The sequence below is a fragment of the Leptosomus discolor genome, chromosome 9, assembly GCF_034619465.1.
Source record: "Leptosomus discolor isolate bLepDis1 chromosome 9, bLepDis1.hap2, whole genome shotgun sequence".
Lineage (NCBI taxonomy): Eukaryota > Metazoa > Chordata > Aves > Leptosomiformes > Leptosomidae > Leptosomus > Leptosomus discolor.
The window spans coordinates 39,984,652-39,998,576 of record NC_141399.1 but is presented as its reverse complement, the minus strand read 5'-3'; the positions used below and the strand labels follow the sequence as shown (position 1 = coordinate 39,998,576).

The following is a 13,925-nucleotide window of genomic DNA, read 5'->3' as shown; positions in this document are numbered from 1 at the left end:
GATTTAATATGTGCGTTTCTTTGCAAACACTTTAAAAGCGGCAGTTCTATAATCCATTTCCAACACTAACCTTTAACTTGTAAGAGTAAAATAATCCTTCGCAACATTTCTAGAGTTCACATTCTGCTGAGGAAACGTAGCCCCCCTAAATAAAACTCACTGGAAACCAACAGTGGCACATGTGTGTTGGTTTTCATAGTGATACTCCAGGTGCCGACCCTGCTGCAGGTGTTGCATGTCTGTGCAGACTCTACCTTGTGGCCCAACTTGCAGAATCAGTGGCATTTCGGGTTTTTGTGAATTTCTGGAGGGACTTTACTGCTGGTGCAATAAACTGATCCCATTGTCCGAACTCTGCACCTATGTACATGCCTAAGTGGACAGAGTAGGAGGATCAGGGGCTAAAGAACACTGTCTGTAATTGCCTGTAAGCAGGCTTTTTCCTGGATTTCTACTGGGGATTTGAGTGCTTTCGCATGCTAGACTTAAAGTATTAAAACATAAATATGAATGGATTTCTTTGAGAAACGAATATGGGCAGGCGGTTTAGGCACTATGTTGTAATGGATTTTTAGGACTAATTGAATTGGTGCTGGTTGATATAGTTCACCAGAAATAGTCTGAGGAGAAACAAGGGGAAGGAAGGTTTAGAAGCAGAGACTAATAGGTGGCGGTGTGGAAATTGCTTGGGAGTTTTACTGAGAATGAGAGTTATAGAAGGTTTGGGCTTTTTTGTTTCTTTAAAAGTGGTTAAAGTCCTTTAGCAAACGTCCTTTAGGTACACATACACAAATGTCCATAGGTACCTATGGTCCACAGGTGTCTATGTATACATGTATGCACATATACATACATATATGTGTATATGGTCATCCTTCCACACAATTATCCATGAATGGGAGGCTTTTTCAACCTAGACATGACACACTTTCGGACTTCTTTTTATAAATACAGGACAGGAGATACCCTGCAGTGGAAGAGTTGAGCATGCGTACCAACGGCACACCGACCCTTTTGTACCTCTATTGGTTGCAAATGCCTGATTTGACTAGTTAAAAACAAACCAATCTTCAGACCTAGCCCACTGGCCTGTACTTTTGCCAATGGGAGCAAAAGATCTGTTTATGGTTACTGCTACTACAGCATACATTAACTGACCCTCGCAGTCTGACCTGCTTGCCCTCCCGCTTAGTGAGTCAATAAGAAAATCCTCTGGCTCTGCGTGATTTCCTTAGACCTCAGACTTTCCATGCAGAATAAGGTCTATCCAGGGAGGGAAAACCAAGGTGCCACTCCAGCTGGTAAAACAAAGATATTTTTAAAGTGCAGTCAGTAGAAACAGTCACTCCCATTCCATGTATAATCAAGGATGAAAAGGCCATGAAAAATACCACCGCGCTTTGCAAATGAGAGGTCAATTGAAATGTCAAGATATCAAATGTTAATGGATTGCATTTCCAATGATGGTTGGGACAGAAAACCATATGAAGTCAAGCCAGATGCCCTTCTGAGGAGAAGATGAGTTTTATGGCAGGAAAAGACAATACCAGAAGTCTTTCTAGTTAACAAACTTGTGGCTGATGGAAAACAAAAACATTTCGAAAATATAAAAAGCAGTGGGATTTTAACACAAGCTATAATACCAAAACGTATATCTGGAAGTCATTAAATCTACAGCAAATTTAAGCGTATGCAGGTGTTTGGGGAAAATGCCATTGCTTTCTATTGAAGATTTTTAAAGGGACTATAAAAGAAGAGAGTATAAAGGACACTCAAGGAAGGCAATGTTTTCTTCCCTGAAGCAAGAAGTCAATTCCAATATTCTCACAGTTCTACAGCAGTTCACGGACTACACGGACCACTCTTAAAAGCATTCATTTTCCACTTAAAAAATCTAATTTCTCTCTTACAAACTGTTGTATTTCCTAGTGTTGGATGACATCAGGTTTTAGCCAAATCATTCTTTCACCTGCCCAGATTTTCCCAAGGAATCCATTTGGCCATTTTCATAAAGGACTGTAATCTGAGGCATTTATTTAGAGCGACATCATATCCAGTCCTTAGTCAGAAAGGCATTGCCATGCAAAGAACTCATCTCTTTAATATAGAAAACAGTGAAAAGAAACTAGTTATCTTCCTAACGACTGTCTCTGTCTGACTAGTAGACACACAGCCTTCCTTTCCGAATCACAGAGAGACTTGCCTTGTGTCTATATTCGCTCACTAGTGGGTTCACACACTTAGACGGAAAACAGCATTATCAGTGGCTTTTGAGTAGGAAGACTCTTTGGTCTATACAACAGAGATATATAATATCAGGAATGAAGAACAATGAGTAATCATTTGCTCTTTTGTGTAAGAACAACTACTTGCATGGATTTTAATGAATATATGAGGAAAAGGGTTTAAAACAAAGGACAGTATTTTTTCGTGCACTATGGTGCTCAATGCCACAGGATGTTGTGGGGACAAGAAGTATAAACAGATTTCAAAAGAGCTTTTGCGCAGAGGATAAGTCCATTGATACCTCCTAAACACAGGATGTGTGGTTATGGAAGTGTAAAAAGCTGCATGTAGGATACTCCCCGTGGAGGATGTCACAGTAATTGCCGTACTTCTTCCCCCACCTTCTGCTGCTGGCAGACACAAAGGACTGGTTTGGTTGACCTTCAGTCTACGTTAATGTACAGGCTGCCAAGCCAAGTGTATTTGTACTTGAGAGTGAGGCCTAACCCTGACTGTGCCTGGATCTGAGGGGCTCCTGCAGCCTAACGCACTGATAAAAGACAAGTGATGTGGTTCAAGTCAACATGAACAGGATTTCTCTAGGCTCTATGTTGATCCAGGTTCCTGTTGCCTACCCAAGTCTGGAAAAAAATCTGGGAAGGCGATCATCAGTCAGGGTTCAGAACAAAGCTGCTACTGAATTTTAATCATATCATTGTTCTCCCCCTCTTTCGTGAAATCACAGGGTATACAGAAGATTATTTCCTTTGGATGTGCCCTAATCAAAACCATTTCCCATGTAAGCAGCTCTTTAGAACCATAAACTTGTTTAAGTTGTGTTACCTCTTTCAGACTCAGGGATAGGAACAGCATGATAAGGACTAGCGAGTAAGTAAGAAAGTATCTAGGATTTTGCACCCAGGAAATCCCATTTCTACTACATACTCTCAATATAAATATGGATAAAACCAATGTGAGAAAGCAAGTGCTCCTTATATGACAAGGGCAGAAAAGGATAAATAAGTGAAATGCAATGGATTCTGCAGTTATGGGGGCCACCTTTGGTGCCACATACAGACAGAAAAGGATCTTATGTTTTTGGAAAAGTAACTGCACTATTTCCACCCTCACCCTCCCCTAAAAAAAAATCAGTTCTGCAGACACAGAGACTTCTTAGCTATTTTCTGTGTGCTTTTTTATAGTATTATGTCAGATGATGCTATCAATACTTAAAGATGAGTTCCTATGGACATGTTGTGTCTTGCAGTGCTACAAGCAACATGGCATTGACACCAAGCCTTCTGAAGGAGCCAAACGCCACCTGCATCTACCTTGGCCATCAGGAAGTTCACACGAGTTAGTCTAAGCACCTCTAGACACCTGGACATTAAGAAATCTATTGCTTGGCTGCCTTACTGAACTGTAGTAAGGAAACTTCCTTGTTTTCTTCCCTCTGTAAGTGTTAAGTTCCAGAGGGATTCAACAGAACAAAAAACAACACTAAACTTCCTCCCAAACATTAAACTGGCAATACTAATAAACCGAGCAATGGAAAGTAAATAGACCATTTCTACAGAAATCTTCGTCATGCTCCTAAACAAGTATGTTAGATAGCGGCACTATTAGGCCCTGTCCAAGGAGTCCATATAAACCAGTCTTTCAAAAGGAGTGATTTCTGATTCCAGTTTTGGGACACAAGAACTATGTCAGCACAACGTAAAAACAAGGAAATTTTTTTATGCTAATGACAACAGTGAATATTTTATATATTTATTTATATATGTAAAAAATATATCTATTGTAACAGATGTCAAATGCAGTTAGATTCAACTCAACTTATTAGTGCATGGCTTTTAGCCAAAAGCAATTCACATTTGCAGAAGTGTACTATCACATATGTCTTAATAACAGAAATGTGTTTTTAAAAATGTATGTGATAAGTCACATATGGTAGGAGGAATCTGTACAGCTTTCAGCCCTTATGACAATGGAAGCTAACTTTATTTTGCATAGCTGAAGAACATTAAAATTCAAGTGAAATTCTCTTTGACATTTGAAAGCTACAAAAGCAACGACAAAAAGCTAGACAAGCCTGAGCTGTACCAAGTGTGGCTGTGATGCTTATATAAATGCAATCCATATCTACTACTGCTATCTTAAAGGCACTATTTTTACTTTTGCCCTGAGAGGTAGTATTTTAGCATACAATCACAATTGTATACAGGTACCTTAAGTAGTTACATGTCACTGAAAAATACTAGGCAGATTTTTCAGCTGTTTTGTTATGCAGAGTGTAATTAATATGTATAATGGATTCCCTAGGGTACTAATAGAAGCTGCCACCATGAACATAGTGAAAGAGAAGTTAAATAACCAGTTGGAGGAAACATGACAGGGTGAAATATGCACATGTAAGTGGAAAGAGTGAGACTGTCCATCTGGCCTTCTTCCATTCCAAAATGTTACACATAGTCAAGTCCTATAAAGGAATGATTTAACCTAAATCACCCTTTCCTCCCACTCCCAAATCTTTCTGGTCGATTAATCGGGCATTGGTGTCCAGTACACGCTGTTTAATGACTGCAAGGCTCAATATCTCTGTTTTGTGTGGGAAAACTCTATTCAGTTGAGCCATTCCTGAGAATTTGACTCAAAATACTAAAAAAAAAAAAAAAAAAAAAAAAGATAAATTATTATTATTTTGGAGTTGTTCCCCGGGACTCTCATCACCTTGCAACTCCTGAATCCTCTAGAATGTGAGGTGAAAACAAAGCTCATTTCACACTCTCTATTAAAAAAAATCACCACCTAACAATGACTTTAATACAGCTTGCACTGCATTTGAACTAGCCCTATAGGCAAGAAAGGTCCCTTCTCTTATTAGAAGTTTCACACGCTATCAGGTCCCTGCTGGATCCTATTTCTAATTTTTATCAGATTGCATGAAACATAGAGTGACTTATGACTACCTTGCATCTTGCCTAATCACTCCAAGGAGTGTTCATACACATTTTGCATTCACTTTATAAAGTGTAAATGACAATACATAATGGAAGCCAAGTGAGAAGTAGAACTGTATTCATCGGTTATGTGTGCTAAAATACAAAGATTTGCGAGTCCTGTCAGTGCATGTTCTTACACATACAAAACCACTCCAGTCCAAAAGCCAGCATAATCAGCAAACTACTATAAAAATAAGAACATTTCCTCTGTCTGCAACAGGAATATACAGTTACTGGGACTTGGTTAAACTGCAATGATCACCTACTGAAGCTAAAAATATGTGTTTTATTGGTACATAAGAGCCCATTAAGACTGGAGTATTCATTATTTAAACAGAATCACTGATTGCTGGTAGCTTTAGCTGAAAATGCCTTTTCTCAAGAGCCAAGACATCTATATAGCAACTTTCTTAATTCAATGATATATGGTTGAGTGTTGCTGCTGGTGCCCTAAGATTTAAGAACTTCTCATAAAATGCCCTGGAAATTGCTCCCTGGTAGCTTGCTCATCCTTCACAGAGCCCTATTGTAAAGAGCAGAAACATACGTGTGTGTATGGTGTGAGAGAGATGCACACACAGAGTGAGAAAGAGCTCTTAATCAACAGGATGGCAAAGCCTTGATACATAGGTGCAAAATATTCCCATGTGTCTAGAAATCATTTGGCACATTCCTAGTTATTTCCCCCCTGTCAGACCTTCTCAAGGATTGCAATTAAAAATCATAATCTTTTTAGCATGTACAAACCTCCCCAAGGCTAGGTGCACTATGTATTGAGTATGATTGTGATATTATTTGGCAGCTATTCATAGACAACACATTAATTTATGGAAACTGGATGAAACTTGGGGAGTGCAATCGTTAGAGACACATGAGAAATCAAAAGCTTTCCTCAATGATACTGATCCTTTTATAGCTATGATTAGGGGCAACTTCAATCCTATTATCTCCTTCATCACCCTTCTTACTGTCCTAGTCTTTTTAGTGATTGTACACCATTACTTTGTTAAACTTGCATTTTCAAATGGATATAAAAACCACTTACTTTACAGGAATGTTTCTCAATTTTGTCTTTTCAGCAGCCTGTAAACAGAAGAAGGGTGGGGGAAACAAACAATTAAGCAACACACCAAAGCACAACCAAGCTGAAAGCAGACATCAACCCATGGATGCTCTTCAGAAATGCATACCCAGCAGCCTGCCACAACCGGGGCAGAGGGCTGCAGGAGCTGGACTCTTTCAGAGAGACAGCGCTACAGGTTTTAAACACTTCTGCCCCAGTTTGTGCTATCAGTGTGGTTTGTTTATTTTTAATGGCCACGAGTGTTTAGTAACTGCTTATTCAAGGTGATTACTGCATTTCCCGCTCTGAGGTCTGGCCCCTTTGTCACAAGCTGTCTGTCCGTATCTGGAATAAGAACAACAGGAAAAAATAAAGGGAAGAACGGACTCCATTTCCGAAACAGTTTTTATTCACCAACAACAGAAAAGGGCAAGGGATGACCAAATGTGCAGATCAATTTCCTCTTGTGAAACCTTTGAGAAAACACACTCCAAATCATCTAAATGAGTAAATCTTTGGGCCTCTCGGCCTGCACCACCTCAGACATGGAGCCTGGTTCCAGTTTATTGCTGAACCCATTGATCTGTGTACAGTCCATTTATCATTCATGAAAAGAGCCAGTGATCTTCACAGTATATTAGAAGAAACAACTCAGATCATCTGTCAACGGCCCTCTTATTTCTGTTTCCCTCTCCACAGGGATTTCATCTCCTTCGATTCTTCTTGAATTAAAATGTTGCTAAGCAACACAGCTGGGGGCACCGATGGCAGAGCCGCGCCAGTCTATCACACTGGTTAAGCTGCTCAAGATTTTAGTGGAGGTTTTTTTTTTTTAATGCGTCTGTGTCATAATTATGTAATCTGAACCAACCTTACATTCCCTCTCTGATTTTTTTCAGAATAGGTAAATAATGTTTTAACACAAGAGGCCTTGAAATAACATCTTTGGATAAACTAGTGTTGTCGTATCATTTCAGAGAATTCCTCCTAGCATTTGCAGAACCAGACTGTAATAGATTTAAACGTGGAAAGCGGTCAGATGGTTAGTGAGATTACAAGCACGGATAGCAGTGAAAGGCAGAATGAAGACAACTGATCCATGAATCTATTATAGTAACGAAAGTTTTAGTGCTTAATTACCTTGAGAGATATTTATATAGAGCCTACCAAAATTGAAGAGAAGGGTTTTGGTGAGGAACTTTAACCTCTGCTGTGCTTGGGGATGGGAGTAAAATGGTTCCCACATAGGAACTGCTAATATCAGTGGTCCTGAAAAATGCTCACATAAGCTCTTGAGGAATTAAACCCTTTATGAAAACTGACCAACTTTTGAAACCTTAGGGACTTGCGCAACTGGATTCCAAACTTTGCCAGAACGAGTTTTCCTTTGGGCTCCACAATGCAGCTAGTTTTTCAAAATACCTGCTGTTTTGGCACTTTTGCCTCCAATCACTACAAAGATAAAATCTGTGTTTAAATCCGTGGAAATCCCTAATAACGAGTTTAAAATCTGGGAGAAAGAATTAGAGCTTGTGAGAGATGAGATGAGGCAACAGCAATCCTCTGGGCTGGCTCCCAGCATGCAAAGAAAAATGTGATTCTTTCATTTGGATTGTATTTTCCATCTAAAGAGTAAATCAATGAATGCATGATAAGAAACAATTATATTAAGTGTAAGGATTGCTAAATAAAATATTTAAATCTCAGGAAATGCTAAACTTAAGATTGCACAAGTAAGTGTTACCTACCCAAACCTAACTATGTCCTCTCAAACAAGCCGATGATGAAATGGGGTCCCTGCCTCATTAGTGAGATAATGTGAGTTGTGCCTCTTTCCAATGACACTCTCCCAAATCTCCATTTTTCATCTGCCACGTGCAAATGCAGAGTCAAAAGCATGTTATTAAGAAATCTTTCTGAGTAATAAACTACATATAACAACAGGTAAATGTTTCATTTAAAACGGATGAAAACACCATCAAAAATGGCATTTCAGTTTCCCAAGCCTCCTACTAAATGCCAAGTTTCAGACTCATCCTGCAGGGAACTAAAATTATTTTTAAAGCTTGTAAACAGCCTTCCACAATGGCAGAAGTTTTTTTGACTGTACAGTGATACTTTGCTTGACCATTCTATATACCAAATAGCTGGACTATAACAATTCTGAGTTCAGGCATGTGAAACTTGCATCTAAGTCAGTTTTTTTCCCCCCTGAATTATTCAAAAATCACTACACAAAAACTGATATCAAAATACAGATAAAGAAAAGAAAATAGAAGAGTGGAGAGTATATAGGATCACAAGTAAATAATTATAATGCAGTCGATTCTAATACAAAGCAAAGCAGAAGATACTCTGGAGAGCATGTGCATGATGGTATGAGCTAAACTGTTTACATGAAAGATTAAAGAAGATGAAGATATTTCAGGGAGAACTGGCAATGTCAAAGTCATAGAATATTAAAGAGCGGAGTCTAAACTGGATGTTTGATTTTTGACTACTTAGCTACGTTGATGGCAACTATTTACCCTTCTTTAGGAAGAAAGAATTATAGATACATTTTATTTTCTTGGACCATGAACATTCTAGCACATACCATTCCTTAGATTTTTACATGGAGAATTTCCATATGTTTTGCCTTTGCTACTGGGAGAAGATACTGTCCTAACTCTTAAGAAAGGCACATGTTGGAGGGACAGTGCCCTTCACACACGAGTTCAGTCATACGAGTTTTAAACAAATACTGCAAATGCTCAGGTTAAACTACATGCCAGCCTATTTTAATGTTGGGTGATCAAGCAACTGGTCATTTTCTATTACAAATGATTCAGTTTGTCTTTGAGTGAGACCATGGTGCTGTTAAATGCAGCACCAAATACATGTCAGGGATTCCTTCTGAGAAAGAAATGCAGGATCTGGCCTTCTGCTTTTATTTGTCTTGTATGTGTTGCTCATTCATTTTTCAAAGCGTATTTGTTGCGATATCATGAGCATGCCCAGTGGCAGAAGATAAAGGAAGGCAAAATCAAAGTGACATTGAGTAACTCTACACATCAAGCTTTGATGCAGAAACATATTGTTTGAAAATATTTGGTGTGCAGCAGGTCTGTCAATTAGAGCTAATTATTTTTCTCTGATCAGGAAGAATGCAATCTTGTTTTAGGCAGGTTTCTTTGAAATGTACGTCTTTTATATAACTTCATTATAGGAAAATACTTCTTCCAAATTACTTTTTTTTTCTGGACTGCTTAGCTATTGACTCAAATTGTCTGTGTTGAGTAGTTCTCTCTGCTTTGATAATTAACTTTTGATCATTACCGAATTTAGCAGCTCTAGTCAGATGTGTTCATAGCCATCCTCCTCAACTATTTCAGTGTTCATCGCCTTTAATCTTTGAACAAAATGATCTCATTGAGCCTCCATCAGCCTCACTACTCAGTTAATAATTCCTGTTTCTCATCTTCATGACTGAGTTTGATTTGTTTTAGACTTGACGTGAGCTTTTGATTATTAATTTAAGATATTTCAAAGACAAACATGTTTTAAGAGTTATTTTTTAATCTTATATTCCCAGGCCTTTACAAATAAGAAACTGGTTTTAACTCCACAACGATTCCTAAACTTCATGTATTAAAAGTACTGCCTAGAAACGGAGCAGGCAGGAGGTCCCTGAACCATGATACATGTGCCCTGAGTGGAAGGAGATGCTGCAAAAGATTGGAATGAAATTGGACTGGTATAATGTAATATTCAATGGGTGTTAGGAGAATTACATCATGGGACCTTTGCTAATTTTGAGCTTGAAAACATGCATTAAAATAATTTAGGATGATTAGAAAACGGAAGCCAGAGTGAACTAGACAATCATTCCACTTTAATTTGTAATTTCCTTCTGACTTCTTTTTTTACAATTATGGCCTTTCCATAATTGTGCCTCTGCTCTCTAAGACTTCATTTCAACATCTGACTCCAGTGTTGAGTAAGAAGGAAGATGAAGAATACATGAAAAACAGTAAGATATAGAGGACAATCCATCAGTGAGTATTCGCCCAGGGACGTTTTCCCATGACTTTTATAACTGTGAATGACTCCTACCTCTTATGTTGCATTACACCTGATTTTGGTGCTAGTCGTTTAGCATTAGTTCAAGAACCACCAGTGCTGTGCTTTAATTGATTTGCAGCGTGGATATATCCATAAACTTACTTTGTTAGCAGGTATTTAACTATTACACAAAAGATTAAACATAGGGATAAGCACAAACTGCTTCTAGATCATGAACAAGAACCACAAAATGGGAAAAAGGATGCTCTTCTTTTTCACTATTAATTACTGGCTTGGGTTTTGGATAGAGAGAACCAGAAAAAGTACTTCAGTCAGTACAACTTTCCTACATCTCAAAGTCCTCAGGAGGATGAACTGAAAAGAAGCTGGCTTAAAAATATCAAAGTAAAATAACTGGCATCTGCAAAAGGCAAATTAGACTTTTGGTCAGGTGTTACAGGGGAAAGTGTCTGCTATCCAAAGAAAATATATATTTTCCATTGCATAAGTGAAAATCCAGGATTTCCAGGGAAAACTATCTTATTTCAAGAAAGGGAGATTAGACAAAAACTATTTTTTAAGAATGCCTTCTCGCCCTTTTGATTCAGAAGCACAGATCAGCCACCTAAGGCAGCAATTGCTGAGACTCAGAGTCTCTTAGGGTGAGACAGATGGCACTTTGTGCCATTGAACATGTTGGCAGAAGAAGGCAGGCCTTCGTGCTTTAACTTTTTCCATGAGCTGCTGCAAATCTAACTTAGGTTAATCTCCCAGTTTCTAACCAGCTCGGTATCCTTGCGTGAATAGCTAAGTGACTCAACACAAGTCAGTTTACAACCCACCATGCTGTTCTCCTGTCCTGTAGGTATAGAAAAGACTCCTGGGAGTCTTCTCACTTTCCACATTAGTTAAGTTATGTAAATAGTGGGTTTTTATCTCAATCTATCTATCTATCTATCTATCCATCTATCTATCTATCTATCTATCTATATCTGCATAGATTATAATTTGTCTTGGAAGTTATATCATGCTCATATTTATACAGAATGCCTTACCTATGATCCTAAATAATGAACCAAAACCCACTAGTTACCAACTGCACTGTATTTTGCTCTGATTCTGTAACAATACAGTTGGTGCTAACTATGAATTTCCCATGGAGGAGGAGAATGTAGTGTGCAACCCACAAACCATCCAGAAGTGTGCTGGGAACCAGAAAGCCCAAACCTGAGGGCTGAAGGATTAGTATATGATGATACATGCATAAATACGCGTGTTGTGTTCCTTTTTTTTTTTTTTCTTCTTTACTTCATTGCTTACACTCTCCTCTACCTGTCCCCTAATGTCAACAGAGGAGATTGTATTTCTTTCTTGCTAATTGCCTTTGACGTGAAGTTGGCAACCTTGTATTTGTGATTCTGTGTGTGATGTTCCGGGTCAGTCTCACCTCGAGGACAAAAAGCCCAATGTTACTGTATCTAGGACCAAAAACAACAGAGAAGATACTCTCTTCATCATGTCATATTTTAAAAAAATTAGTATTTTTCCTTCAGAAGACAAAAATGTGGGATGGAACAGCTAGGATCCATTTTTTGAAATATCAAATCAGCAACCATGTGGTATCTACAAATCAGGATGGTTCATTGAACTCTTGCTGTATATGAACCACAGAGAGCTTCTCATCATTGCTTTGAGCAACGCAGTAACCTTCATGGCTTCACAGAGAGATGCTCAAGAATACTTGAAACACTGGAAATTTAATTTCAGTTGGTGCAGTGGAGGCTGGGTAAAATGAAAACCAGAGTTTAAGTGACCAGTTCTAAAACAGTCTGTCTGTGGGTTAGGAGTCACCTTCATCCTTGACGTAAATGAACTGCTTTTAATTCAGCAACAGCAAAGTTATATTTGGGCTTCTGTCAACACTTTTTCCCAAACCCCTGTGTTTCCATCAGGCCAATAGTGGAAATCAAACTAAGGAAGCGTGCAATGAAAGACATGGCCACTTCTCATTCTTGAAGAACTATTCCTTTTTTTTTTTTTTTTTTTTTTTTTAAACAGATAAAAGAGCTACACACACTGAGCGTGTACTACACTGTGAGGAGTGCTTGTTGCTTCTGTAGACACACCTGAGCTGTTTTTAAATTAGCTAGTGTGGGTACTATGAACATTGTTGCTCTTGTTGCACAGTCTTCAGTTTACCCCGTGTCTTTGGTGACCTTTACAATACAAACTGTTATGGTCATCTATCAGTGAATGGACTTATTTCAAAGATAACTCACATAACAGGTATGCTTGGTTTAGGACTTCAGTACCAATGTACCTTGACAGAAGACGCTTGAAAAAGTGCCCTCAATTACTTTGATATACACTGAATTCTTTCAAAAATGCTTTTGATGGGAAGTTGCTAGTTGTATTAATTTTGACTCGTCCATCTAACAAAGGAGAAACTGTAATATGACGTTACAAATTCTACTGATTCTACTTTTCTAGTCATACAAAACATTGTTGAGTTGCTTTACAAATGCTAATCAATGTCTCCTGAAGTCTAGTAGTTTTAAATGCTCTGACAATGCCAATTTACTTGGTCATTGCAGAGTTCTATGGCAGAGAACAGAACTCCAGGCTAGAGCTAAGCCTGATTTTTCATAAGGATTGTTTTATTTGGAAAACAAATATACAGCCCTGGTGACAGAAACATTTGGGAAAATTGTACAGAATGGTCCATGTTTAAGAAGAAAATTCCAAATTGAAATCTGGGTTTGAAACATCATTTCCTAGCAAATAATTTGATACAAATTCATTACAAATGACCCAGGCTTAGTGGATGATAATCCTATGTAAAAATATAAAACATCTAGCTAGGAATAAAACTCAGTATTTGTCATCATCTTATTTACTGATGATTTTTGTAAAACGTGTTTGGTTCAACCCTCCAGATGGCTAGTAAATAAAAAAAATCCATTATTTGTTGGGTTTACTCCATAGCTGCATTTGAACATGTTAATCACATGATTAAAAATCTTGAGGATGCAAAAGAAACAGAAGAAAGGTCAAGAAACATTTAGAAGAGAAACAAATATCTTCTCTAAACTTCCCTCAAGAAATAAGCAGCAAAAGGCTAGATTCAAAGAGTAACCTGTGACCTCACTGTACAGCCAGTCTCCACAACCTGTGTATTCCTCAGTTTCCCAGTTCTGACAGAACGAGAATAATTTTTTCTATCTCCACCCCTGTAACTTACCTGAACAGTGCTGATATTTTGAGGTCTTATAATGAGATGTACTTTTAGTGTGCAAAGTCCAGTTGATACTTTTGCAATGTTCATGTGAGTTATAACCTGCTGCATCAAAATGGAAAGGAAGATGGGCAGACATCTCCGAAACAGCCCCTTGTATCCCTGCTCATTTGCACTTTATGCCCTCAGATTTTCCTTTGTGGCAAAGGCCTTTACCTCATTCTTTCAGGCATCCAACCTACCCTACTCTAAATCAATGAATAGTTCCCTAGACTTGAGAAGCAAAACGGCAGAGTCAGAGCACCAGCAGAGACAGTGCTGGAAAGATGTGAATTGATGTTGCTGTTGTTCATGC

The 13,925-nt window shown here is 38.3% G+C and overlaps 1 protein-coding gene across 1 annotated transcript in view; it reads right to left on the bottom strand.

Moving 5' to 3' along the window:
• Nucleotides 1-13,925, bottom strand: part of AFF2 (ALF transcription elongation factor 2) — a 275,384-nt gene that overhangs the window by 70,230 nt on the left and 191,229 nt on the right. The window contains exon 10 of the mRNA XM_086470685.1: nt 6,274-6,311. Coding sequence (XP_086326811.1) covers nt 6,274-6,311 — 38 coding nt within the window. The remainder of the gene's footprint in view (nt 1-6,273; nt 6,312-13,925) is intronic.